General features: G+C 44.3%; 1 protein-coding gene across 1 annotated transcript; it reads left to right on the top strand.

Moving 5' to 3' along the window:
• The first annotated feature begins 350 nt into the window (after positions 1-350).
• On the top strand, positions 351-22,205 carry LOC110174563 (retinal guanylyl cyclase 2-like). The gene is made up of 23 exons (XM_055156768.1): positions 351-570; positions 1,520-1,750; positions 2,251-2,400; positions 2,468-2,610; positions 3,488-3,643; positions 6,225-6,374; positions 6,736-6,955; positions 8,179-8,254; positions 8,332-8,416; positions 9,303-9,419; positions 10,137-10,220; positions 12,215-12,391; positions 18,110-18,263; positions 18,872-19,015; positions 19,335-19,492; positions 19,552-19,715; positions 19,853-19,976; positions 20,061-20,129; positions 20,440-20,614; positions 21,403-21,501; positions 21,625-21,710; positions 21,913-21,998; positions 22,118-22,205. Exons 1-23 carry the CDS (start codon positions 351-353, stop codon positions 22,203-22,205), a joined length of 3,156 nt encoding a protein of 1,051 aa, XP_055012743.1.
• Positions 22,206-25,000: the final 2,795 nt, after the last annotated feature.

Here is a 25,000-nt window from a genome sequence, read left to right as displayed (position 1 = left end):
GAACAGGATTAAACAGAGGGGGAGGGGCTAACAGAGGGGAGGGGCTAACAGAGGGGGGGGCTAACAGAGGGGGAGGGGCTAACAGAGGGGGAGGGGCTAACAGAGGGGAGGGGCTAACAGAGGGGGAGGGCTAACAGAGGGGAGGGGCTAACAGAGGGGCAGGGGCTAACAGCGAGGGAGGGGCTAACAGACAGGGGCTAACAGGGGGAGGGGCTAACAGGGGAGGGGAGGGGGAGGGCTTACAGAGGGGGAGGGGCTAACAAAGGCCTCTGGAGCTCGGGCCTAATGAAATTATTATATTATTGTTAAGTTTTTTTCTCTGACCTTTTCCCATGATTCTCAGGACGACGATGCTGCTGTTTGGAGTTTGCCTGATGCTGCTGTTCCCGGGGTTGTGGGCGGCGACCTTTAAGATGGCTCTGATTGGCCCATGGTCATGTGACCCGCTGTACTCGCGCGCTATGGTGTCGACGGCGGTGAATCTGGCGTTGTCACGGTTACGCAGAGACGCAGGCCTCAGCTACTGGTACGACGTGAAGGTTCTGGACGAGAGCTGCTCCGCCTCCAGAGGTGAAAACACAGATTCACGTGGAACTTTTTTACTAAATCAGACTATTGACCCTTTTCAGAACTTCACCATGTTAATTAATCATTTTTGACCCTCTAAAGTTGGATTTGGCGTGATGTGATGTGGCGTTAGTGCATATTTGAGTAATCTTTAATCACTTAATTTCAAGACATTAATTTACTGATCTGCCCCGTTAACAGCTCCACTGGTGCAGGCCCAATGTGATGTACGCACGTCCTTCTCCAGTTCTATTACCCGTCCCCTTTGGAGGAGAGTCCTTGTGCTAAATATGTATCAGAGTTTCATCAGTTAAAAGGCACTTCGTGAAGAAAATTAAAATGTTGAAAATAAAGGAAGTATAACACAGTCTATGGAGTGGATCAGTGTATCGAGCAGGATCATTTTAGCTTTGTCCATCCTGCGTGTCCACTCCTGTCCGGCGAAGGCTTTAGTCTGACGATCATGTGGGTTTTACATTCGCTTCATGGGTTTGTGTGGCTAAATGTGCTTCCACTTTCCAAAATGTGCTTTAAGTTAAATGTAAAACCACCCGTACCAGCGAATACATTTTATACAACTGAATGTTTCTAAATGTGATATGAGGTGTTTCTGTCTCCTGTCATTTCTGCCAATCTTCAAAATGTGCATTAAAAACAAGGTGCTGGAAGAGCTCTGATGGAATAGTACTGGAACAGTCCTCGTGTTTGTGCTTTTGCCCCCAGCGCTGACAGAGTTCTCGTGTTTGTGCTTTTGCCCCCAGCGCTGACAGAGTTCTCGTGTTTGTGCTTTTGCCCCCAGCGCTGACAGAGTTCTCGTATTTGTGCTTTTGCCCCTCAGCGCTGACAGAGTTCTCGTGTTTGTGCTTTTGCCCCCAGCGCTGACAGAGTTCTCGTGTTTGTGCTTTTGCCCCCAGCGCTGACAGAGTTCTCGTGTTTGTGCTTTTGCCCCCAGCGCTGACAGAGCTCTCTGAGATGGAGGGTTATGGTCACGCCTACATTGGCCCCTTTAACCCCGCCCTTTGCCACGCTGCGTCCTTATTTGCTCAGCATTGGGAGGCGGGGCTGGCCTCTCCCGGGTGTCTGGATGCTGATTGGCCAAACCTTCCCCCGCTGACCCCACCCACTAAGGTCCTGTTCACCGTTTTACGTCACTTCGGCTGGGCGCATGTCGGCGTCATCACAGGTACAGTCGGAGCTGGTTTAATGTGGTTTCTGTCCAGGTTCAGGACCTGTTCAGTTTTGGTTTAGTGGTTTACTCCTAGTTGTTCATGAGATGTTCCTGTGTCGTGTTGCTCAGTTGATTTAAACAGGTTTTGACGCTGTCTTCCTCCTGGTGGAGGCAGGACGACAAGCGCCACCTGCAGTTCCACTTCCACCGGTAGGAAAACAGCACCAAAACCTGTTTAAATCAGCTGAGCGAGACGACACAGAAACATCACGTGACTCTGAGGAAGAGGAGCAGGGATCAGAACAAAACTGTCAGGAGGAAAACAAACTTTGGGTTTGAAAAAAGAACCTAATGATATAAATGACTGGAAGATCAAATGAACCTCACTGGACTAGTCCTCTTATACGTTTATAATCCTCTTATATGTGTGTGTGTGTGTGTGTGTGTGTGTGTGTGTATATATATATATCCTTATTTTTTCGTTCTATTTTGAATCCTTTTCTGTTGATCGTCAGCTCCCTCGGAGCTGTGGATGGGCACTGGGGAGGAGCTGGCGTCAGGGCTACGGGCTTTGGGTTTACCTGTCGCACCTGTCGTTTCCATGGATACAACAGGTCGACCGGAGGATGCTCTGAAGGCCATCAGAGAGGCGGACCAAGTCAAAGGTACGGACCAATCAGCATCCAGATATGTCTTTAAGTTACCATGGCAACGTTGCACTTGATGTTTCAGTGGTCATCCTGTGCATGAGCTCACTGCTGATTGGAGGAGAAGAGCAGAAAGAGCTCCTATTGGCTGCTCTGGACATGGGCATGATCTCAGACGGATATGTTTTCATCCCTTACGATGCGCTGCTGTATGCGATGCCCTACCAGGTACAACACTCCCACCTACAGGCAAAAAAACAAATAACCAACACAGTAGCACATATTTCTAAAGTAAAATGTCACCAAAGGTTAAACATTTAAGTTCATACTTTTATATTCTTTTAAAGTTTAAAGAGGGGGTTTTACTTTTTGTTTCCTGTTACAATGTGCTTCCTCATCACAAAGGACAAATTAAATTTGTCAATTGCACAAACATTTAGGACAAAAATGTTTCTCAGCTCATCCAAGCTGCTCTTCATTTGTGTCAGATGCTGGTGACACTGCCTTATATCTGCCTGAAGGGGGCGCTCACTACACTGAAACTTCTCTCAAACTAACACCATACTTGTTTACAGTTTGTGTTTGTAGCTCAGCCTCTTCATCCGTCCTGAGTGTGGGATCGTATCAGAGTGTTTTCACTCCTCTGGACCTGACCTGGACCTGACCTGGACCTGACCTGGACCTGACCTAAACCTGACCTGGACTTGACTTGGACCTGACTGTTGTTCTCTTTGTTCTACGTCTGAGGATGGAGTTACAGATGGAGACAGATGTAGTCTGATGCCTCCATTTCTGTTCAAGGAGGGAATGTCTCTCCTAACATAAAAATAAAAATAGCCTTTTTAACTCTTCTCTCAAACTGTTTCTTTTCTCTGGCTCAGATCTCTTCATCAAAAACATGCCTGAAAAGGTTTCAGATGTCATCCGTGCATGTCTGAGTAATCAAACTATTCAAACACTGACTGTATGTGACTGTGCTCTGAAGGGGGAGGGACTTTCTTTAAATGAGATGGAGACTTTTTATTTTTGCTGATTAAATTTGTCTATGTCTATAAACTTATACCTGTCTGTGATTGGCTCGTGTTTGTTGCTTCTGTCCAATTAGGAAGTGTCATACTCTCAACTGAGCAACAGCACCCGCCTCCGTCATGCCTACGGCGCCGTCCTCACCGTTACCATGGCGTCGGACCAGAGTTTCTACGAAGTGTTCAGGGACGCACAAATAAATAGAGAAATACGTTCGCCTGTGTCTGCGACTGAGGTCAGTACGACGCTCTTTCTCTCTCTGTTTCCTCGGCTGTTTTTCTGTCAGAAGTGTGACAGATTTTCCCTCAATGTTTCTTTGTTATTTCCCCAAATGTTCAACTGTAGAGTGTTCACGCTGTAGAGTGTTCACGCTGTAGAGTGTTCACGCTGTAGAGTGTTCACGCTGAAGAGTGTTCACGCTAGAGTGTTCACGCTGTAGAGTGTTCAACTGTAGAGTGTTCTGTAGAACTGTTAGAGTGTTCACGCTGTAGAGTGTTCAACTGTAGAGTGTTCACGCTGTAGAGTGTTCAACTGTAAAGTGTGTTCATGCTGTAGTGTTCAACTGTAGAGTGTTCAGTGTTCACGCTGTAGTGTTCAGCTGTAGAGTGTTCACGCTGTAGAGTGTTCACGCTGTAGAGTGTTCACGCTGTAGAGTGTTCACGCTGTAGAGTGTTCAACTGTAAAGTGTTCATGCTGTAGAGTGTTCAACTGTAGAGTGTTCAACTGTAGAGTGTTCATGTTCACGCTGTAGAGTGTTCACGCTGTAGAGTGTTCACGCTGTAGAGTGTTCACGCTGTAGAGTGTTCACGCTGTAGAGTGTTCATGCTGTAGAGTGTTCACGCTGTAGAGTGTTCACGCTGTAGTGTTCACTGTAGAGTGTTCATGCTGTAGAGTGTTCACTGTAGTGTTCACGCTGTAGAGTGTTCATGCTGTAGAGTGTTCACGCTGTAGAGTGTTCAACTGTAGAGTGTTCACGCTGTAGAGTGTTCATGCTGTAGAGTGTTCAGTGCTGTAGAGTGTTCACGCTGTAGAGTGTTCACACTGTAGAGTGTTCACGCTGTTAGACGCTGTAGAGTGTTCAACGCTGTAGAGTGTTCACGCTGTAGAGTGTTCAACGTGTTCACTGTAGAGTGTTCACGCTGTAGAGTGTTCAACGCTGTAGAGTGTTCACGCTGTAGAGTGTTCAACTGTAGAGTGTTCACGCTGAAGAGTGTTCACGCTGTAGAGTGTTCACGCTGTAGAGTGTTCACGCTGTAGAGTGTTCACGCTGTAGAGTGTTCAACTGTAGAGTGTTCACGCTGTAGAGTGTTCACGCTGTAGAGTGTTCACGCTGTAGAGTGTTCACAGTGTTCATGCTGTTGCTGTAGAGTGTTCAACTGTAGAGTGTTCACGCTGACTGTAGAGTGTTCACGCTGTAGACTGTGTGTTCACGCTGTAGAGTGTTCACGCTGAAGAGTGTTCACGCTGTAGAGTGTTCACGCTGTAGAGTGTTCACGCTGTAGAGTGTTCACGCTGTAGAGTGTTCACGCTGTAGAGTGTTCACGCTGTAGAGTGTTCACGCTGTAGAGTGTTGTAGAGTGTTCAACTAGAGTGTTCACGCTGTAGAGTGTTCACGCTGTAGAGTGTTCACGCTGTGTTTGTAGAGTGTTCACGCTGTAGAGTGTTCACGCTGTAGAGTGTTCAACGCTGTAGAGTGTTCACGCTGTAGAGTGTGTCACGCTGTAGAGTGTTCAACTGTAGAGTGTTCACGCTGTAGAGTGTTCACGCAGTGTTCTGTAGAGTGTTCACGCTGTAGAGTGTTCACGCTGTAGAGTGTTCACGCTGTAGAGTGTTCAACTGTAAAGTGTTCAACTGTAGAGTGTTCACGCTGTAGAGTGTTCACGCTGTAGAGTGTTCACGCTGTAGAGTGTTCACGCTGTAGGTTCTTCACACTGTTCACAGCAAAAACTAGAATGTTAAAATTTCAGGGTAAAATATTTCAGAGTTGTTTTGAACCAAAAAGTGTTATTTTAACTATTTGAAAGTTAAATGCATGTTTGAGTTGAGGTTATTTGCCAGAGTTGATATGGTTGAAGTAAATTTAAGGAGGCGCGGTCCACGCGGCGTATGGGAGGAAGTGTACGGGTGGAGACGTACAGGAGGAGGTGTAGGGGAGGAGTTGTGGATCGTACGGGAGGAGTTGTGGATCATTGTTCTCCTCCATGTAGTGTTGGCCTCAAAAGGCCCAGCCGTACGTGCTCCTTCGTTCGTGCAGCTTTTCTCCTGCTAATTCAGCTTCGCTCTGAAGTTTCTCAGACTGGGCCTTTCCTGCAGCTCTACAGGCTACAGGAAATGTTAAGTCTGGGTTTCCAAACACGTCTGTCGTTTACGCATCTTTGGATTTGGCACAGACGGGGCGATGTGCACGAGGCGATGTGCACGAGGCTTTTGTGCTTGTAGGTCTCGATCTACAATTAACATAGTGTAAAAAATTAAAATTTAAGCTAGTTAATTGTATTAGACTAAACAATTAAAGAAACTAGTACAGATATAAAGGGCATAATAGTGAGAAAAGTTATCGTATAATGTAGGCTGTATGTGCACATGGAGCAGAAACTCTAACTCTAAAAACTGTGGGAGGAAAAAGAGGAACAGTTTGTAATGGAAAATCAGGTGCAACATGCAACACAAATAGTTTAGTTTAATTTAGCACATTCTTAGTAAATATACCCCAGTGTGACTCTCAGTGAAGCGTGTCTCTGATTGGTCTTTCACATGGGTTCTTCTCTGCTCGCTCTTTGGCTCGGTCTATAACCTGGTTTCTCTTGTTTTTAAAGGTTTCTCCTCTGTTCGGCTCGGTCTATAACATGGTGCACTATGTGGCGAATGCTGTGGAGGAGCGTCATAAAGCTGGAGGTGGACACTGGGTTAAAGGAGACTCCCTCATCCAGTCAGGAGGAGGCTTTTCCTTCAAGGGATTCAACCAGGTACAACCACATCTGCTCCTGCCGCTCACTGTCTCTGCTCCTGCCGCTCACTGTCTCTGCTCCTGCCGCTCACTGTCTCCTGCTCTGCTCCTGCCGCTCACTGTCTCTCTGCTCCTGTCTCTGCTCCTGCCGCTCACTGTCTCTGCTCCTGCCGCTCACTGTCTCTGCTCCTGCCGCTCACTGTCTCTGCTCCTGCCGCTCACTGTCCCTGCTCCTGCCGCTCACTGTCTCTGCTCCTGCCGCTCAGCGTCTCTGCTCCTGACGCTCACTGTCTCTGCTCCTGCCGCTCACTGTCTCTGCTCCTGCCGCTCAGCGTCTCTGCCCCTGACGCTTCCACTCACTTGTCTCTGTGTGTTTTCAGATGTTGTACGGTGGCCGTTCTGGTCTCGGTCTACAGGCTCGGTTCCTGGTTCTGGACTCTGATGGGGACCGGTTTGTTCCGACACACAGTCTGGACGCGGCACACACAGACGGGCAGATAGGAGGACTCAGAGAACTGTCTCACTCCTTCATTTTCCCTGGAGGAAAACCCAACAGCGCCGCGTTCTGCTGGTTCAGCCCGGACTACGCCTGCAGCCCCGGTTTGTGTTAGACCCATTTGCAGCATAAATGAAAAGTCAAAGCTTTGACATAAATGTGTCCATGAGACAATAGTGATTCTCAAGAGGACCTCCACCCAGAGAACCTTCACCTGACTCACCTCCACTGGTCCCTTAAAGCAAACTCAGAGCAGTCAAAAAACCAGAGTCTATGTAACGGTACAAAAGTTTACACTAAAGACCCAAACCCTGTTCCTAACCTTAACCATGACAGATTTATGTCTAATCTTAACCAGACACAGGGCCTACGGCAACACACACGGACAAACTACATATAATATGTTGTGCCTTTTATGCCGTTAATAATGATTGTTAAAAGACCATGAGCTAAGACATCTGAAAGTGTCTTCGAGGTGTTTATAAAGTAAACTCATTAAAACGGAGAGGGACATGTGGGTGGAGGTGCATCCTGCTGGAGGTCTGCAGCCACACTGGTGTGGTTTTCTTTTATTGGCCCAAATTTACTTTGTGAAATGAAACAATATGTTCAAACAGGTCACACAGTGTAGCTCCATCACACGTGTGTGTTGAATGTTTTTCACTGCGTCTCGTTGGTTTCCTCGGGTCATGCAGAGAAGGCGAATTCTTGTTCATATTTATCAAACTATACTTGAAACACCTCGCTCCATAAGCCCAACCTGGAAGTGAGTCGTCGCCTGCCATGATGAAAACTGTTTGACTGTGCGCTGAGTTAGGAAGGAGTTAGGAAAAGGAGCCTGCATATTTCCTTTCAATGCTCCTTTATTATAGGAACCTTGGTAGCTTCCTAACCAGCGCTAAGGAGCTCACCCCAAAACTAACCCACATGGCTCATTTGTCCATGGGTCATTTGCATAAACTCCTGATGAAGCCCACGCTCCGCCCCCGCGCTCCCCCCCGCGCTCCGCCCCCGCGCTCCGCCCCGCGCTCCGCCCCGCCGCTCCGCCCCCGCTCCGCCCCCCGCTCCGCCCCCGCCGCCCCGCCCGCCCCGCTCCGCCCCCACGCTCCGCCCCCGCGCTCCGCCCCCGCGCTCCGCCCCCCGCTCCGCCCCCCCGCTCCTCCCCCCCCCCCGCGCTCCGCCCCCTACGCTCCGCCCTGCGCTCCGCCCCGCGCTCCGCCCCCGCGCTCCGCCTCCGCGCTCCGCCCCGCGCTCCGCCCCCGCGCTCCGAACCCGTATTTGAAATGTATTTAAATAATTTTTTGTCATATACAAACTGTATTTTCAGGAATGGACACGGCGACCATGTGCTTTCTGTTCCTCGTGGTCTGCGCTCTGATTGGAGGATTTTTCATTTGGTTTAAGTAAATACATGTTCCTTATTAAAACTTTGAATATAAAAATCTGATTAAAGTTAAACAAATGTATTTCTGTGTAACAGAAAGTTCCGACGGGCATCACAAGCGTCCAAACTGGTCTACGGTCTGGACGACATCGTCTTCATCGACACGCAGGTCTCCAAGAAGGTCAGAGCCACTCCACAGTGTTACATGCTTCTTGAAGAGTAGAGGTAGAACAATTCACCAGGTCAGAAAAACCTTTAAAATAACAGTACATGTTCTACGAGGGTTAAATATGACATTTCAACAGAATGGAGCCCTTACTGGAAAATGTAAAAATGAGCAAAGTACAAACCCGAGGCACACGGCTGAACATATTAAAGGTTAGAGTTCTTTATTAGACGGAGGGAAGCCAGAGTGTTTCCAGCAGCTGGTGGTGCTCATCAGGAAGTAAATGTGGAACAAGACTCACAGGTGTCATTAAATATCAATATCACATTCTTCAAGGTTGGACAACCTGGAAAATTTGACAAATACATATATATATATTTTTCAAACTACAGTATGGTGCATCTGTCTGTCTCTCTTTCTCTTTGTCTCTTTGAGTCTCTGTATGTTTCTTTCTGCTTTGTCACTCTAACCCTAACCCTTTGTGAGAGTCTCTTTCTCTGTTATGTTTGTCTCTCTCTGTCTCTCTTTGTGTCTCTTTGTGTCTCTTTGTGTCTCTTGTCTCTGTGTCTCTGAGTGTCTCTCTCTCTGTCTTCTCTGTTCTTTGTGTCTCTTTGTGTCTCTCTGTGTCTCTCTGTCTCTGTTTGTGTCTCTTTGTGTCTCTCTGTGTCTCTCTGTCTCTCTTTGTGTCTCTCTCTTTGTGTCTCTGAGTGTCTCTGAGTGTCTCTCTGTCTCTCTCTGTGTCTCTGTCTCTTTGTGTCTCTTTGTGTCTCTGAGTGTCTCTCTGTCTCTTTGTGTCTCTCTTGTGTCTCTCTTGTGTCTCTTTGTGTCTCTGAGTGTCTCTGAGTGTCTCTCTGTCTCTCTCCCTCCTTATCTTCATTTTCATATTTTGTTTTTGTGGCAGAAATTGAACGATGATTCGATCATGAAGAGTTTGGTGGAGATAAAGACTCCGCTCAGGTCCATCGCTCGCAGCTACATCCTGTCCACTCCAGAGAGCTCCAACGTGGGAATGCTAGAGGTGACTGCTCTGACCCCCGACCCCTGACCCCTGACTTTATTATTCCAAATTAAATAGTTCTCAATTTAAATATTCTCCTTGGAGTTTACATGGAAATATTCATTCCGATTTGAGGTTTACATGGAAAACTCATTAAATCGCCTTTAATTCCGCTCAGTGGAACTGAGTGTGAGGCTGCTCTGCCTCGGCCCAGTCCCACATCCCACTCGCAAATCCAAAGAGACGTGGATGAAAGTCCAAAGCCACGACTGGTGGAGCCGGATCGTCCGGATCAACACATTAGAAGGACGACACAATGAGCATGAAGCACCAGCATGATTTTAACAAGAACAAACCACAAACAGGATCCACAAAACTAATTTAAAAATCAGAAGAAACCAAACACTTACTTCACAATTAAGTTTAATTCTGAATAATCATTAGAAATGAAGTGTTAAGTGAATTAAGTGTTTACATGGTCATTTTAAAGTGGAATAAATGTTCATTCTGAATTCAATTATTAGAGCTCAGCTTATTAAAACTCTCATGTAAACGTCCTTGACGACCTTCACAGGGACAAACACCGACGGTTTACAGTTTACAGCAGTTACATTATTACAGATGATTCAACAAAAGAAATAAAACTAAAACTAACTAAACATTCATAATTAAGTAACACTGTCTTTCTCACCTCCTCCCCCTCTTTCCTTTCTTTTTCTCCTTCGTTCTGTGTTTCAGGGTGACTGTGTTTGGTTGAAGAAGATTCTGGTGGGAAAAGGCCTGACGGCGATAAACTCCAGCACCAAGAGCCTGTTTAGTCAGGTACAGACTACTCCTCCTCCTCCTCCTCCTCCTCCTCCTCCTCCTCTCTCCTCTCCTCCTCCTCCTCCTCCTCCTCCTCCTCCTCTCTCTCCTCCTCCTCCTCCTCCTCTCCTCCTCCTCTCTCCTCCTCCTCCTCCTCCTCTCTCTCCTCCTCCTCCTCCTCCTCTCTCCTCCTCCTCCTCCTCCTCCTCCTCCTCCTCCTCCTCCTCCTCCTCCTCCCTCCTCCTCCTCCTCCTCCTCCTCCTCCTCCTCCTCCCTCCTCCTCTCCTCTCCTCCTCCTCCTCCTCTCTCCTCCTCCTCCTCCTCCTCCTCCTCCTCTCTCCTCCTCCTCCTCCTCCTCCTCTCTCTCCTCCTCCTCCCTCCTCCTCCTCTCCTCCTCCTCCTCTCCTCCTCCTCCTCCTCCTCCTCCTCCTCTCCTCCTCCTCCTCCTCCTCCTCCTCCTCCTCCTCCTCCTCCTCTCCTCTCTCCTCCTCCTCCTCCTCCTCCTCCTCCTCTCCGTCCTCTCCTCCTCCTCCTCCTCCTCCTCCTCCTCCTCCTCCTCTCTCCTCCTCTCTCCCTCCTCCTCCTCCTCTCCTCCTCCCTCTCCTCCTCTCCTCCTCCTCCTCCTCCTCTCTCCTCCTCCTCCTCCTCCCTCCTCCTCCTCCTCTCTCCTCCTCCTCTCCTCCTCCTCTCCTCCTCCTCCTCCTCCTCCTCCTCCTCCTCCTCCTCCTCCTCCTCCTCTCCTCCTCCTCCTCCTCTCCTCCTCCTCCTCCTCCTCTCTCCTCCTCCTCCTCCTCCTCCTCCTCCTCCTCCTCTCTCCTCCTCTCTCCTCCTCCTCCTCCTCCTCCTCCTCCTCCTCCTCCTCCTCCTCCTCCTCCTCCTCCTCTCCTCCTCTCCTCCTCCTCCTCCTCCTCTCCTCCTCCTCTCCTCCTCTCCTCTCCTCTCCTCCTCCTCCTCCTCCTCCTCTCTCCTCCTCCTCTCCTCCTCCTCCTCCTCCTCCTCTCTCCTCCTCCTCCTCTCCTCTCTCTCCTCTCCTCCTCCTCTCCTCTCCTCCTTCTCCTCTCTCTCTCGTCCTCCTCTCCTCCTCCTCCTCCTCCTCCTCCTCCTCCTCCTCTCCTCCTCCTCCTCCTCTCTCTCCTCCTCCTCCTCCTCCTCCTCCTCCTCCTCTCTCCTCCTCCTCCTCCTCCTCCTCCTCCTCCTCTCCTCTCCTCTCCTCCTCCTCCTCCTCCTCCTCCCTCCTCCTCCTCTCTCCTCCTCCTCCTCCTCCTCCTCTCCTCTCGCTCCTCCTCCTCCTCCTCCTCCTCCTCCTCCTCCTCCTCTCCTCCTCTCCTCTCGTCCTCCTCCTCTCCTCCTCCTCTCCTCTCTCCTCCTCCCTCTCTCCTCTCGTCCTCCTCCTCCTCTCCTCTCCTCTCCTCCTCCTCCTCCTCCTCTCCTCCTCCTCCTCCTCTCCTCCTCTCCTCCTCCTCCTCCTCCTCCTCCTCTCCTCCTCTCCTCCTCTCCTCCTCTCCTCTCGTCCTCCTCTCGTCCTCCTCCTCTCCTCCTCCTCTCCTCTCCTCTCTCCTCCTCCTCCTCCTCTCCTCCTCCTCCTCCTCCTCCTCTCCTCCTCCTCCTCCTCTCCTCCTCTCCTCCTCTCCTCCTCCTCCTCCTCCTCCTCCTCCTCCTCCTCCTCCTCCTCCTCCTCCTCCTCTCTCCTCCTCTCCTCCTCTCCTCCTCCTCCTCCTCCTCCTCCTCCTCCTCCTCTCCTCCTCCTCCTCCTCTCCTCGTCCTCCTCCTCCTCCTCCTCCTCTCCTCCTCCTCCTCCTCCTCCTCCTCTCCTCCTCCTCGTCCTCCTCCTCCTCCTCCTCCTCCTCCTCTCTCCTCCTCCTCTCCTCCTCCTCTCTCCTCCTCTCCTCCTCTCTCCTCTCCTCCTCCTCCCTCTCCTCCTGTCTTCTTCTCCACTCTGTACGTCCTAACGCCACATCTCCTTGTCTCCTCTCTATGTGTCCTAACCCCTCGTCTCCTCGTCTCCTCTGTAGCTGAGGGAGATGCGTCACGAGAACTTGAACCTGTACCTGGGCCTGTTCTTGGACTCTGAGATGTTTGCTTTGGTGGTGGAACATTGTCCCAGAGGAAGTTTGGCAGATTTACTCGCAGACAGCGACATGAGACTCGACTGGATGTTCAAATCCTCTCTGCTCATCGACCTGATCAAGGTACAGTGTGTTACAAGTGTTAGAACAGAAGAGTTAAAACAGAAGAGTTAAAACAGAAGAGTTAAAACAGAAGAGTTAAAACAGAAGAGTTAAAACAGAAGAGTTAAAACAGAAGAGTTAAAACAGAAGAGTTAAAACAGAAGAGTTAAACAGAGAAGAGTTAAAACAGAAGAGTTAAAACAGAAGAGTTAAAACAGAAGAGTTAAAACAGAAGAGTTAGAACAGAAGAGTTAGAACAGAAGAGTTAAAACAGAAGGAGTTTAAAACAGAAGAGTTAGAACAGAAGAGTTAAAACAGAAGAGTTAGAACAGAAGAGTTAAAACAGAAGAGTTAGTTAAAACAGAAGAGTTAGAACAGAAGAGTTAAAACAGAAGAGTTAGAACAGAAGAGTTAGAAACAGAAGAGTTAAAACAGAAGAGTTAAAACAGAAGAGTTAGAACAGAGAGTTAGTTAAAACAGAAGTGTTAAAACAGAAGAGTTAAAACAGAAGAGTTAGAACAGAGAGAGAACAGAAGAGTTAAAACAGAAGAGTTAGAACAGAAGTGTTAAAACAGAAGAGTTAGAACAGAAGAGTTAAAACAGAAGAGTTAAAACAGAAGAGTTAGAACAGAAGAGTTAAAAAAAGAGTTAAAACAGAAGAGTTAAACAGAAGAGTTAGAACAGAAGAGTTAAAACAGAAGAGTTAAACAGAAGAGTTAGAACAGAAGAGTTAAACAGAAGAGTTAGAACAGAAGAGTTTAAAACAGAAGAGTTAAACAAAGAGTTAAACAGAAGAGTTAGAACAGAAGAGTTAAAACAGAAGAGTTAGAAAACAGAAGAGTTAAAACAGAAGAGTTAGAACAGAAGAGTTAAACAGAAGAGTTTAGAAAGAGTTTAAAACAGAAGAGTTAAAACAGAAGAGTTAGAACAGAAAGAGTTAAAACAGAAGAGTTAGAACAGAAGAGTTAAAACAGAAGAGTTAGAACAGAAGAGTTAAAACAGAAGAGTTAAAACAGAAGAGTTAGAACAGAAGAGTTAAACAGAAGAGTTAGAACAGAAGAGTTAAAACAGAAGAGTTAGAACAGAAGAGTTAGAACAGAAGAGTTAAACAGAAGTGTTAGAACAGAAGAGTTTAAAACAGAAGAGTTAAAAACAGAAGAGTTTAAAACAGAAGAGTTAAAACAGAAGTGTTAGAACAGAAGTGTTAAAACAGAAGAGTTAGAACAGAAGAGTTAGAACAGAAGAGTTAAAACAGAAGAGTTAAAACAGAAGAGTTAGAACAGAAGAGTTAGAACAGAAGAGTTAAAACAGAAGAGTTAAAACAGAAGAGTTAAACAGAAGTTAAAACAGAAGAGTTAGAACAGAAGAGTTAGAACAGAAGAGTTAGAACAGAAGTGTTAGAACAGAAGAGTTAAAACAGAAGAGTTAAAACAGAAGAGTTAGAACAGAAGAGTTAAAACAGAAGTGTTAGAACAGAAGTGTTAGAACAGAAGAGTTAAAACAGAAGTGTTAGAACAGAAGTGTTAGAACAGAAGAGTTTAAAACAGAAGTGTTAAAACAGAAGAGTTAAAACAGAAGAGTTAAAACAGAAGTGTTAGAACAGAAGTGTTAGAACAGAAGTGTTAGAACAGAAGTGTTAGAACAGAAGTGTTAAAACAGAAGAGTTACAACAGAAGTGTTAAACAGAAGAGTTAAAACAGAAGTGTTAGAACAGAAGTGTTATAAAAGAAGTGTTAAAACAGAAGTGACTTATGTGTTATAACATAGTAATACAAAAAACAGTAACTGTGGCTCCTCGTCTCAGTCCTGCTGAATCCTGCTTCTCTTTTGTTTAACTCTTATATTTGTAGTGGTGTTTAAATGTTTTATGTTAAGAAATAACAAGTTTCATGATCGTAAATACATAGAGCTGGTGTAGTGCGCCCTCAAGTGGCCATTAACATACCGTACACTTAAGTTACTCTGCTCTCAAAATAAATAAATTATGAATCTGATGAGGACTGAAATGAGAACAAAAGTGTAATATGTTTTTTTTTTGTGTTAAACTTAGACAAACTTTATTGATCCACAGGGGAACTGATTTGGACACATGAGTCACACATCACAATATAAAATAATAATAAAGAGCAAAAATATAAATGGTAATGATAAATTCTAAATAAGTAGCAAAAAAGATCAAGAGACTTGTGAAATAAAACATAATTATAAAAATATAAATGTACAAGTCAAAATAAAATAGAAAGATGAGTAATAAAATTAAAAATCACAGCTTTATACAAGAAGTGAGAGGAAGACAGGACACAGGGTCACATAAGGGTGAGTTGTACAGTTGTAGGGAGTATTATCTGTCACATAAGGGTGAGTTGTACAGTTGTAGGGAGTATTATCTGTCACATAAGGGTGAGTTGTACAGTTGTAGGGAGTATTATCTGTCACATAAGGGTGAGTTGTACAGTTGTAGGGAGTATTATCTGTCACATAAGGGTGAGTTGTATAGTTGTAGGGAGTATTATCTGTCACATAAGGGTGAGTTGTACAGTTGTAGGGAGTATTATCTGTCACATAAGGGTGAGTTGTACAGTTGTAGGGAGTATTATCTGTTACATAAGGGTGAGTTGTACAGTTGTAGGGAGTATTATCTGTTCACATAAGGGTGAGTTGTATAGTTGTAGGGAGTATTATCTGTCACATAAGGGTGAGTTGTACAGTTGTAGGGAGTATTATCTGTCACATAAGGGTGGAGTTGTACAGTTGTAGGGAGTATTATCTGTCACATAAGGGTGAGTTGTATAGTTGTAGGGAGTATTATCTGTCACATAAGGGTGAGTTGTACAGTTGTAGGGAGTATTATCTGTCACATATAAGGTGAGTTTGTACAGTTGTAGGGAGTATTATCTGTCACATAAGGGTGAGTTGTACAGTTGTAGGGAGTATTATCTGTCACATAAAGGGTGAGTTGTACAGTTGTAGGGAGTATTATCTGTCACATAAGGGTGAGTTGTACAGTTGTAGGGAGTATTATCTGTCACATAAGGGTGAGTTGTATAGTTGTAGGGAGTATTATCTGTCACATAAGGGTGAGTTGTACAGTTGTAGGGAGTATTATCTGTCACATAAGGTGAGTTGTACAGTTGTAGGGAGTATTATCTGTCACATAAGGGTGAGTTGTATAGTTGTAGGGAGTATTATCTGTCACATAAGGGTGAGTTGTACAGTTGTAGGGAGTATTATCTGTCACATAAGGGTGAGTTGTACAGTTGTAGGGAGTATTATCTGTCACATAAGAAGGGTGAGTTGTACAGTTGTAGGGAGTATTATCTGTCCACATAAGGGTGAGTTGTGTACAGTTGTAGGGAGTATTATCTGTCACATAAGGGTGAGTTGTTGTACAGTTGTAGGGAGTATTATCTGTCACATAAGGGTGAGTTGTACAGTTGTAGGGAGTATTATCTGTCACATAAGGGTGAGTTGTACAGTTGTAGGGAGTATTATCTGTCACATAAGGGTGAGTTGTACAGTTGTAGGGAGTATTATCTGTCACATAAGGGTGAGTTGTACAGTTGTAGGGAGTATTATCTGTCACATAAGGGTGAGTTGTATAGTTGTAGGGAGTATTATCTGTCACATAAGGGTGAGTTTGTACAGTTGTAGGGAGTATTATCTGTCACATAAGGGTGAGTTGTTGTACAGTTGTAGGAGTATTATCTGTTCACATAAGGGTGAGTTGTACAGTTGTAGGGAGTATTATCTGTTACATAAGGGTGAGTTGTACAGTTGTAGGGAGTATTATCTGTCACATAAAGGTGAGTTGTATAGTTGTAGGGAGTATTATCTGTTACATAAGGGTGAGTTGTTGTACAGTTGTAGGGAGTATTATCTGTTACATAAGGGTGAGTTGTACAGTTGTAGGGAGTATTATCTGTTACATAAGGGTGAGTTGTATAGTTGTAGGGAGTATTATCTGTCACATATGGGTGAGTTGTATAGTTGTAGGGAGTATTATCTGTTAGATAAGGGTGAGTTGTACAGTTGTAGGGAGTATTATCTGTTACATAAGGGTGAGTTGTACAGTTGTAGGGAGTATTATCTGTCACATAAGGGTGAGTTGTATACAGTTGTAGGGAGTATTATCTGTCACATAAGGGTGAGTTGTTGTACAGTTGTAGGGAGTATTATCTGTCACATAAGGGTGAGTTGTACAGTTGTAGGGAGTATTATCTGTTACATAAGGGTGAGTTGTACAGTTGTAGGGAGTATTATCTGTTACATAAGGGTGAGTTGTTGTACAGTTGTAGGGAGTATTATCTGTTACATAAGGGTGAGTTGTACAGTTGTAGGGAGTATTATCTGTTACATAAGGGTGAGTTGTACAGTTGTAGGGAGTATTATCTGTACATAAGGTGAGTTGTACAGTTGTAGGGAGTATTATCTGTTACATAAGGGTGAGTTGTACAGTTGTAGGGAGTATTATCTGTTACATAAGGGTGAGTTGTACAGTTGTAGGGAGTATTATCTGTTATATAAGGGTGAGTTGTACAGTTGTAGGGAGTATTATCTGTTACATAAGGGTGAGTTGTACAGTTGTAGGGAGTATTATCTGTTACATAAGGGTGAGTTGTACAGTTGTAGGGAGTATTATCTGTTACATAAGGGTGAGTTGTACAGTTGTAGGGAGTATTATCTGGTACATAAGGGTGAGTTGTACAGTTGTAGGGAGTATTATCTGGTACATAAGGGTGAGTTGTACAGTTGTAGGGAGTATTATCTGTTACATAAGGGTGAGTTGTACAGTTGTAGGGAGTATTATCTGTTACATAAGGGTGAGTTGTACAGTTGTAGGGAGTATTATCTGTCACATAAGGGTGAGTTTTACAGTTGTAGGGAGTATTATCTGTTATATAAGGGTGAGTTGTACAGTTGTAGGGAGTATTATCTGTTACATAAGGGTGAGTTGTACAGTTGTAGGGAGTATTATCTGTGTACATAAGGGTGAGTTGTACAGTTGTATTGTAGGAGTATTATCTGTTACATAAGGGTGAGTTGTTGTACAGTTGTAGGAGTATTATCTGTCACATAAGGGTGAGTTGTACAGTTGTAGGGAGTATTATCTGTTACATAAGGGTGAGTTGTACAGTTGTAGGGAGTATTATCTGTCACATAAGGGTGAGTTGTACAGTTGTAGGAGTATTATCTGTCACATAAGGGTGAGTTGTACAGTTGTAGGGAGTATTATCTGTGACATAAGGGTGAGTTGTACAGTTGTAGGGAGTATTATCTGTCACATAAGGGTGAGTTGTTGTACAGTTGTAGGGAGTATTGTATGAATGTAGTTGTGTATTTCTCACTGTTGGTTAGTTCACATTTATTATTAGAGATAAAAAGTCTTGGTTTGTTAAATGGACACATTTGGGGCAGTAAATTAGTGTAACTGAAGTTTACGTGTGAAACGAATCTGTTGTTTAGGCTTCATAGTTTATAGAATTAAAATGACCAAATAAAGAAAGTTAAATCTCTTTGCATCTGTCTGATGTAGTGGTCATCTTGGGACCACATCTGTTGCTGTTCCTCAACGTGCATCTGACCATCTGACCATCTTTATGCAGCATCTCTGATTCCTGTGGCTCAGTGCCATGATCCTGGGCCTGTTGGTGTTTTTGCTTTTGTTTCATAGATCTGTGTTTTTGGTTCTGTTTGTGTTTTTGTCTCTGTTCTAAACCTGTGTTGTTGGTTTTGTTTCAGGGCATGAAGTACCTGCACCTGCGTGGCCTGAGCCATGGTCGGCTCAAGTCCACAAACTGCCTCGTGGACGGGCGCTTCGTTCTAAAAATCACTGATTATGGACTTCCCATGATCCTCCACTCTCAGGGTCTGCCTGTCACAGAAGACCATCAGGGTAAAGCTCATGTTTATCACAGACTCCATCTTGGGATGGGATTGGGTTAGTGACAGTACCACACAAATCGACAAGAACCATTTTCAAGATGCTATACACAAAATTCACTCCTGTGAGCTTTAAGCCCTGTTGCAATGCTGTTACCTCCTCAAAAACATGACTGGATTGAGTTTTGTTTCATTCACACCTTTGAATAACACTTTATTATTAGTTTTCTGCTCTAGAAAATAACTCAGCCTAAATGTGCAGGGTTTGTGTGTTGAACATGTGGGAATGAAACAAAACACAACACCAGGTCTGTTTGGGAACAACAGGGTTTGGGTTAGTGCAGTTTTACAGTGTGAAATAAGTGTCTTCTATTGTTTCTTTTGCTGTTTGTGCTTGTCTGACTCATTCAAAGCAAAGGGTGGATATTTAATTAAAAATTATTTTATTAAAGTTATTTGGAGTTTATTTTAGGAAAAAAAATACTAAATGAAAACTAGTTATGAAAAAGTGTGTCCAAACTATTGACTGATGAGGTTCTTTTGACTGCATTAGTATAAATTAAAGTCCTAACCCTAACCCTGTGTCTGTGTTTTGCGTCTGTGTTTTGTCTGTGGTCGCAGGCCTCTTGTGGACTGCCCCTGAACTGTTGAGGAACCCCATCAGAGGAGGCTCTTATGCCGGAGATGTTTTCAGCTTCGGAATCATCATCCAAGAGGTCATCACCAGGACTCTGCCTTATGCCATGATGGACATGCCAGCCCACGGTGAGCGCCCCCTACTGACTGTCCCTCTGTTGGGGGGAAGGGGCATTATCTTCAACAGCCTTGTTCTTGATTGGCTCTAGAGTTACTATGTTAGTTGCACTCGGAATTGCAAATATGGAACTGGGCTACAGATTAACTGCTATAACTGCTAGCATCAGTGAGCTTCATTTGGAGCCAAACGCTGTGGGTGATGTCACACTCACCTCTTTATACAGCCTATGTTCAGGGGTCACTGTTTCAAACCATGAGTGCTCTGAGCAGCCCAGTGTCAGTGTTATATTTCAGGTTTTGTGCATTATATTTGTTCTGTTTGATGCAGAGATCGTGGAGCGTGTGAAGGACCCCCCTGCTGGGGCCCCTCAGTGCAGACCTGTAGTGTCTGTGGACGAGGCGCCTACAGAGTGTCTGGTTCTTATGAGCGAATGTTGGAGCGAAGATCCTCAGAACCGGCCCAGTTTTGATGACATCTTTAAACAGGTGACCCTAACCCTAACCCGAGCACACAGAGCCAATTCTGATTATTTTTACTTTTTCAGTTTCGTGGGATAAATCGAGGAAAAAGAGCCAATATCATAGACTCAATGCTAAGGATGCTGGAACAGTACAGTTCAAATTTAGAGGATTTAATCAGAGAGAGAACCGACGAGCTGGAAGTGGAAAGAACCAAGACTGAAAAACTAGTGTCACAACTACTGCCCAAGTAAGAGACAGCACCATTCTGTTCTGCTTATTCCTGTTCAATAAATGCTAAATTATATTATGGTGTGACAAATACTCAATCAGAGATGAGTGGAATTGCAGGATCGAGTCAATGAGGATAACTGTTGGGCTTTGCAGGTCTGTGGCTCAGGCGTTGAAGAAGGGGAAACCAGTGGAGCCAGAGCATTACGCAGACTCCACTCTGTATTTCAGTGACATTGTGGGCTTCACCACCATCTCGGCCCTCAGTGAGCCCATTGAGGTGAAAGAATGCCCCATAACTACCCCAGCCTCTTACTCCCATGCTCCAGTAACTCTGTGTCTGAAGTCTGCCTTTGTCCTGCAGGTTGTCGATTTGCTCAATGACCTCTACACAATGTTTGATGCCATCATTGCTTCACATGATGTTTATAAGGTAAAATACATTATGAGCCTAATACTACTGCCCCTGAGTTTGATACTACTGCCCCTGAGTTTGATACTACTGCCCCTGAGTTTGATACTACTGCCCCTGAGTTTGATACTACTGCCCCTGAGTTTGATACTACTGCCCCTGAGTTTGATACTACTGCCCCTGAGTCTACCCCACATAACAATGCTGTGAGTCTTTTACTACTTCAGTACCTGACCACCACCTGGAGTGGAGTGAATAGGACAGGGTCTAAAAGACACAATTTAAAGTGAATCTATTATTATTTTGGTTCTAATTGCTCTGATGTCCTCAGGTGGAAACGATTGGAGATGCCTACATGTGTGCGAGTGGCGTTCCAAACAGAAACGGGAGTCGCCATGCAGCTGAAGTGTCTAATATGTCTCTGGACATTCTTCACGCCATCGGAGCCTTTCGCATCAGACACATGCCGGAAATCAAAGTGAAGATCCGCATTGGGCTGCACTCAGGTCAGAACTTTGCAGATTAATCAATCAGAACCACAGGTTGTACATTGTTATATATCAAACTCCCAAGTGGGTCTCATGCCGATGAAGGGAGAGAAAGTGCTCGATGTTTCTGTTTTTCCAGACAATTTATAAAGGTGCCCAAAGTTGGGCTTCAAAGTGTGTAAGTTAGCTTTATTCTGGGTCAGTGTCTGGGAAAAAATAAAAAAAGTTGTTAAACTGGGTCGTATTGAGTTTTAAGGTCCGTTACTTGTGTGGAGGATTAGTTCTGGTTCAGTGAGCAGCTGGACTGAGGCTCTGTACTGTAATAATGTTATAATCTTATTACAGAATAATAAGTCATACATGAGGTGTCATAGGTAAGAGTAAAAGTCAGTTTTTCCGTACTGTACAGACACTTTGTAAACAGAACATCTGCATTGTAAAGTCTGGGATTGTCCGTGTTCCATATGACTTGTCTCTAATGCACTTTCAGTCGAGGAGTTTAAGTTATCTTCCAAATATCACAAACTAACAACAAACAGGGTTGTTTTGGCAACTGTTAGTGCTGAAATGAACATAAACCCTAACCCTAACCCAAATAATGTGCAACAAACATTTGGACAAAAGGTGTTTGCCTGTGCACCCTGTAAATATCAAAACACATATTTTACTTTTTTTTTTTTCATGTTTAATTTAATTAATAAAAATTAATTTACATAAGTACCAATGATATATTATGTCCAGTGCAGCAGAGGTGTAATGTAATAATATGTAATGAATGTAATAAATGTAAATCTTGTTTCTTTCAGGCCCGGTGGTCGCTGGAGTGGTGGGTCTGACCATGCCCCGGTACTGTCTGTTTGGAGACACAGTGACCACAGCATCTCACATGGAAGCCACAGGACTGCGTGAGTGCCACTAATGATAAAGTTATTCTTTATGTGTAAACACATAGTACAGTTAGTAAGCATGAGCCTGAGCATAACCCACTGCTTTACTGTAGAACCCAATGATCTCTGTGTGTTTTACAGCGTACAGAATCCACCTGAGTCTAAGCACGGTCAAAGTCCTCACCAGCCTCAAACTGGGATACCACTTTGACACCAGGAAATCCAATGTAAGGAGCTTGTAATATCTGACAAACATGAACAGCCATTGGTCTGTGCAGCCTTCAAATGTAATTTATGTAGCTGCCTCAAACCCCAAACCCTAAACCCTAAACCCATAACCCTAAACCCAATATAAGGGCAGCAGATGTGGGTGTGTGGGAGTGGACAGAACATCTATCTTCTGTGAACCACTTTCCTGTGCACGTTCAGGTTAAAGGGGAAGAGGACACATATTGGCTGATCGGTTGTGATGGATTCACCAAACCTTTACCTGTTCCTCCCGACCTCACTGGAGGGTAAATAATGCTATAATTAAATAATAATGATTATGTTATTATTATTATTAAATAATAATAAATGAACATAAATAATTAATTATTATTTAAATATTTCTGATTGTGGCATGGTTCTTTAGGGCGAGTAACCACGGCATCTCTTTGGATGAAATCCCAATTGAACGTCGTCAACGATTCCTCGACCGTCAAAAAAAACAGAAGAAATAAAACAGTTAAAAAAAATGCCCACAGCGCCACCTAGACCTCAACACTGGACTGCAACAGCAAACATGGTTCTATTTTGGCACAGCACCGCACAGTGCCACCTAGTGTCAGAAACTAGTTTTCAGCTTTGACACTGACTGTCGCCACATCTCTGTGCCTCATACTCAGTTCTCAGTGATTTTTTTTTTTTTTACAGGTTTTAAAAGGACTTTCATCCATAAGCCAATGAATATGTTGTATTCCATTTTAGTAAAATAGATTAGAGGATGTTAGCTTTAAATATTCTATATAAATTGTTTATTAGAAGGTGAATATGACAGATTGAAACACAGATTATATCAGTTTCACTGGGTCATTTAGAAACTTTTGAATCAGGAAATGTGGAAAAAATAGATTTAAACGCATCTAAACACATTTATTCATAGGACAATGCTCAACATTATAAAGGAGATCTGTCACTATTTCACAGGAAAATACTGAATTGAATCAAATGGCAAATATTTATAGTATCCCTTTATAAAGTATTAGAAATTGAGTTTGTAGCATCTAACCCTTTTTTTCTTTTAGTGATCATATTCTACAAAGAAATATTTCATTTATTTGAGTGAATTTGATCATGGAAAGCTGGAACCATATTTTATTTATTATGTGAAATAAATATGGCTTTTGACACACGACTTTCTGCACCTGTGTCTACACGCACACACACACATACTCAGGGTTAGGGGTTAGGGTTTAGGTTTACAAGTAAAAGGGTTAGCATTCCTCCACTGATGACCTTCATTTGCACAGTCACAGTGGAGCAACTTCTGAGCAAATGAATCTTCATTTACAGTATTTATTATTACATTACTCATTTCTTTGTCAGTTCATTGTTTATGTATTTATTTATTTGGTTTATTTAGCAGGGACAGTGTACATTAATTATTATTAATTAATATTATTATATAACATTTATGTAAATAATAAATAAATAAATATAATTATAATACTATTAATTATCATTTATTATTATTATTAATTAACATTTCTGTAAATATAGCAGAATTATCCAGAGAGGGCCGTTAGGGTTAGGGTTAGGGTTAGGGTTAGGGTTAGGGTTAGGGTTAGGGTTAGGGTTAGGGTTAGGGTTAGGGTTAGGGTTAGGGTTAGGGTTAGGGTTAGGGTTAGGGTTAGGGTTAGGGTTAGGGTTAGGGTTAGGGTTAGGGTTAGGGTTAGGGTTAGGGTTAGGGTTAGGGTTAGGGTTAGGGTTAGGGTTAGGGTTAGGGTTAGGGTTAGGGTTAGGGTTAGGGTTAGGGTTAGGGTTAGGGTTAGGGTTAGGGTTAGGGTTAGGGTTAGGGTTAGGGTTAGGGTTAGGGTTAGGGTTAGGGTTAGGGTTAGGGTTAGGGTTAGGGTTAGGGTTAGGGTTAGGGTTAGGGTTAGGGTTAGGGTTAGGGTTAGGGTTAGGGTTAGGGTTAGGGTTAGGGTTAGGGTTAGGGTTAGGGTTAGGGTTAGGGTTAGGGTTAGGGTTAGGGTTAGGGTTAGGGTTAGGGTTAGGGTTAGGGTTAGGGTTAGGGTTAGGGTTAGGGTTAGGGTTAGGGTATTGTTAAAGACCCGACCCCGTTCGGGGACAGGTAATGCACGGGCTCTCCATCGGGCTCAGGCCCAACGCCCCTCCGTCATCTGTCCATTTGTTTGGTTCGTCACTGTTGTTGTGTTTTATGTCGTCCTTGTTGTCGTTCAAGTTTGTTAGTCTCATTGTTTGTGTTTGTGACTTTCTTGTGTTTCATTGTTTGTTTGCTCTCATTTCTGCAGTTGTACATCATCTCTGCTTATCTTGTTGCTTTTTTGCATTTTTGTAGCTTCTTTGCTTTTTTGTAGCATCATCTCTGCTTATCTTGTTGCTTTTTTGCATTTTTGTAGCTTCTTTGCTTTTTTGTAGCATCATCTCTGCTTATCTTGTTGTTTTTTTGCTTTTTTGTAGCTTCTATTTCTTTCTCAAGTGCCATCCAGACCAACGTTTCGGACAATTGTGAGTCCTTCTTCAGGGTCGAGGCACTAACTTAAAACATTAAATGCGGGGAGTTGTTTCCCTCTGTGGGTGGGAGAGATGTTTCCCTTCTTTCTTTTTGTCTGCAGAAATGAGAAATGGAGACATGCGTGTGTATATAGGCAGGGAGGGGGAGGAGGGAGGGGGGAGGGGACTTGTCCCAACCAATCCCAGTCCACTCCAACCCTGCTGTTGTGGGGCAATATTGCCATCAAGTGGTCTGGGGCTATATTGCCACCAGGAATCAAAAAATTGTGAGCACCGTCACTATTGGTAAGTATCAATGTTCATAAATCATATCCAACATATCAAATTGAAATAAAGAAATTTAAATCCCCCCCATCAGTCCAAATTGGTTTGTTTTAATGGCCAAGCTAGGGTTAGGGTAAGGGGTCAGGGTAGGGTTAGGGTTAGGGTTAGGGGTTGGGGTAACGGTAAGTATGGGGTTAGGGTTAGGGTTAGGGATTGGGGTAAAGGTAAGTATGGGGTTAGGGTTAGGGTTAGGGTTAGGGTTAGGGTAAGGGTTAGGGTTAGGGTTAGGTCAGGGCCAGTCCAGTGTCGGAGTATGATGGGCACAAGTTGTAGTGGTAAGTCCTAAATATAGCCGGATGTGTGTCCAGCATGAGGTCTGTATTCCGCCAGATGTGTGTCCAGCAAGACCAGTAAGTATGAGTCCCGTGTATCAGCCAGATGTGTGTCCAGCATGAGGTCTATAATCCGCCAGATGTGTGTCCAGCAAGACCAGTAAGTATAAGTCCCGTGTATCGGC

Source organism: Boleophthalmus pectinirostris, unplaced genomic scaffold (genome assembly GCF_026225935.1).
Source record: "Boleophthalmus pectinirostris isolate CB_2022bp ecotype Guang Dong unplaced genomic scaffold, ASM2622593v1 HiC_scaffold_20, whole genome shotgun sequence".
Taxonomy (NCBI): Eukaryota; Metazoa; Chordata; class Actinopteri; order Gobiiformes; family Gobiidae; genus Boleophthalmus; species Boleophthalmus pectinirostris.
This window is presented reverse-complemented; position numbering and strand designations above follow the sequence as displayed.

What these genes read in the sequence shown, in the direction of transcription:
- LOC110174563 (XM_055156768.1), top strand. Translation starts at nt 351, where the DNA reads ATGCTGCTGTTTGGAGTTTGCCTGATGCTGCTGTTCCCGGGGTTGTGG. An exon ending in GGATTTTTCATTTGGTTTAA is followed by an intron (nt 8,255 to 8,331) that starts GTAAATACATGT and finishes TCTGTGTAACAG; the next exon opens with AAAGTTCCGACGGGCATCAC. An exon ending in TGCTCATCGACCTGATCAAG is followed by an intron (nt 12,392 to 18,109) that starts GTACAGTGTGTT and finishes GTTTTGTTTCAG; the next exon opens with GGCATGAAGTACCTGCACCT.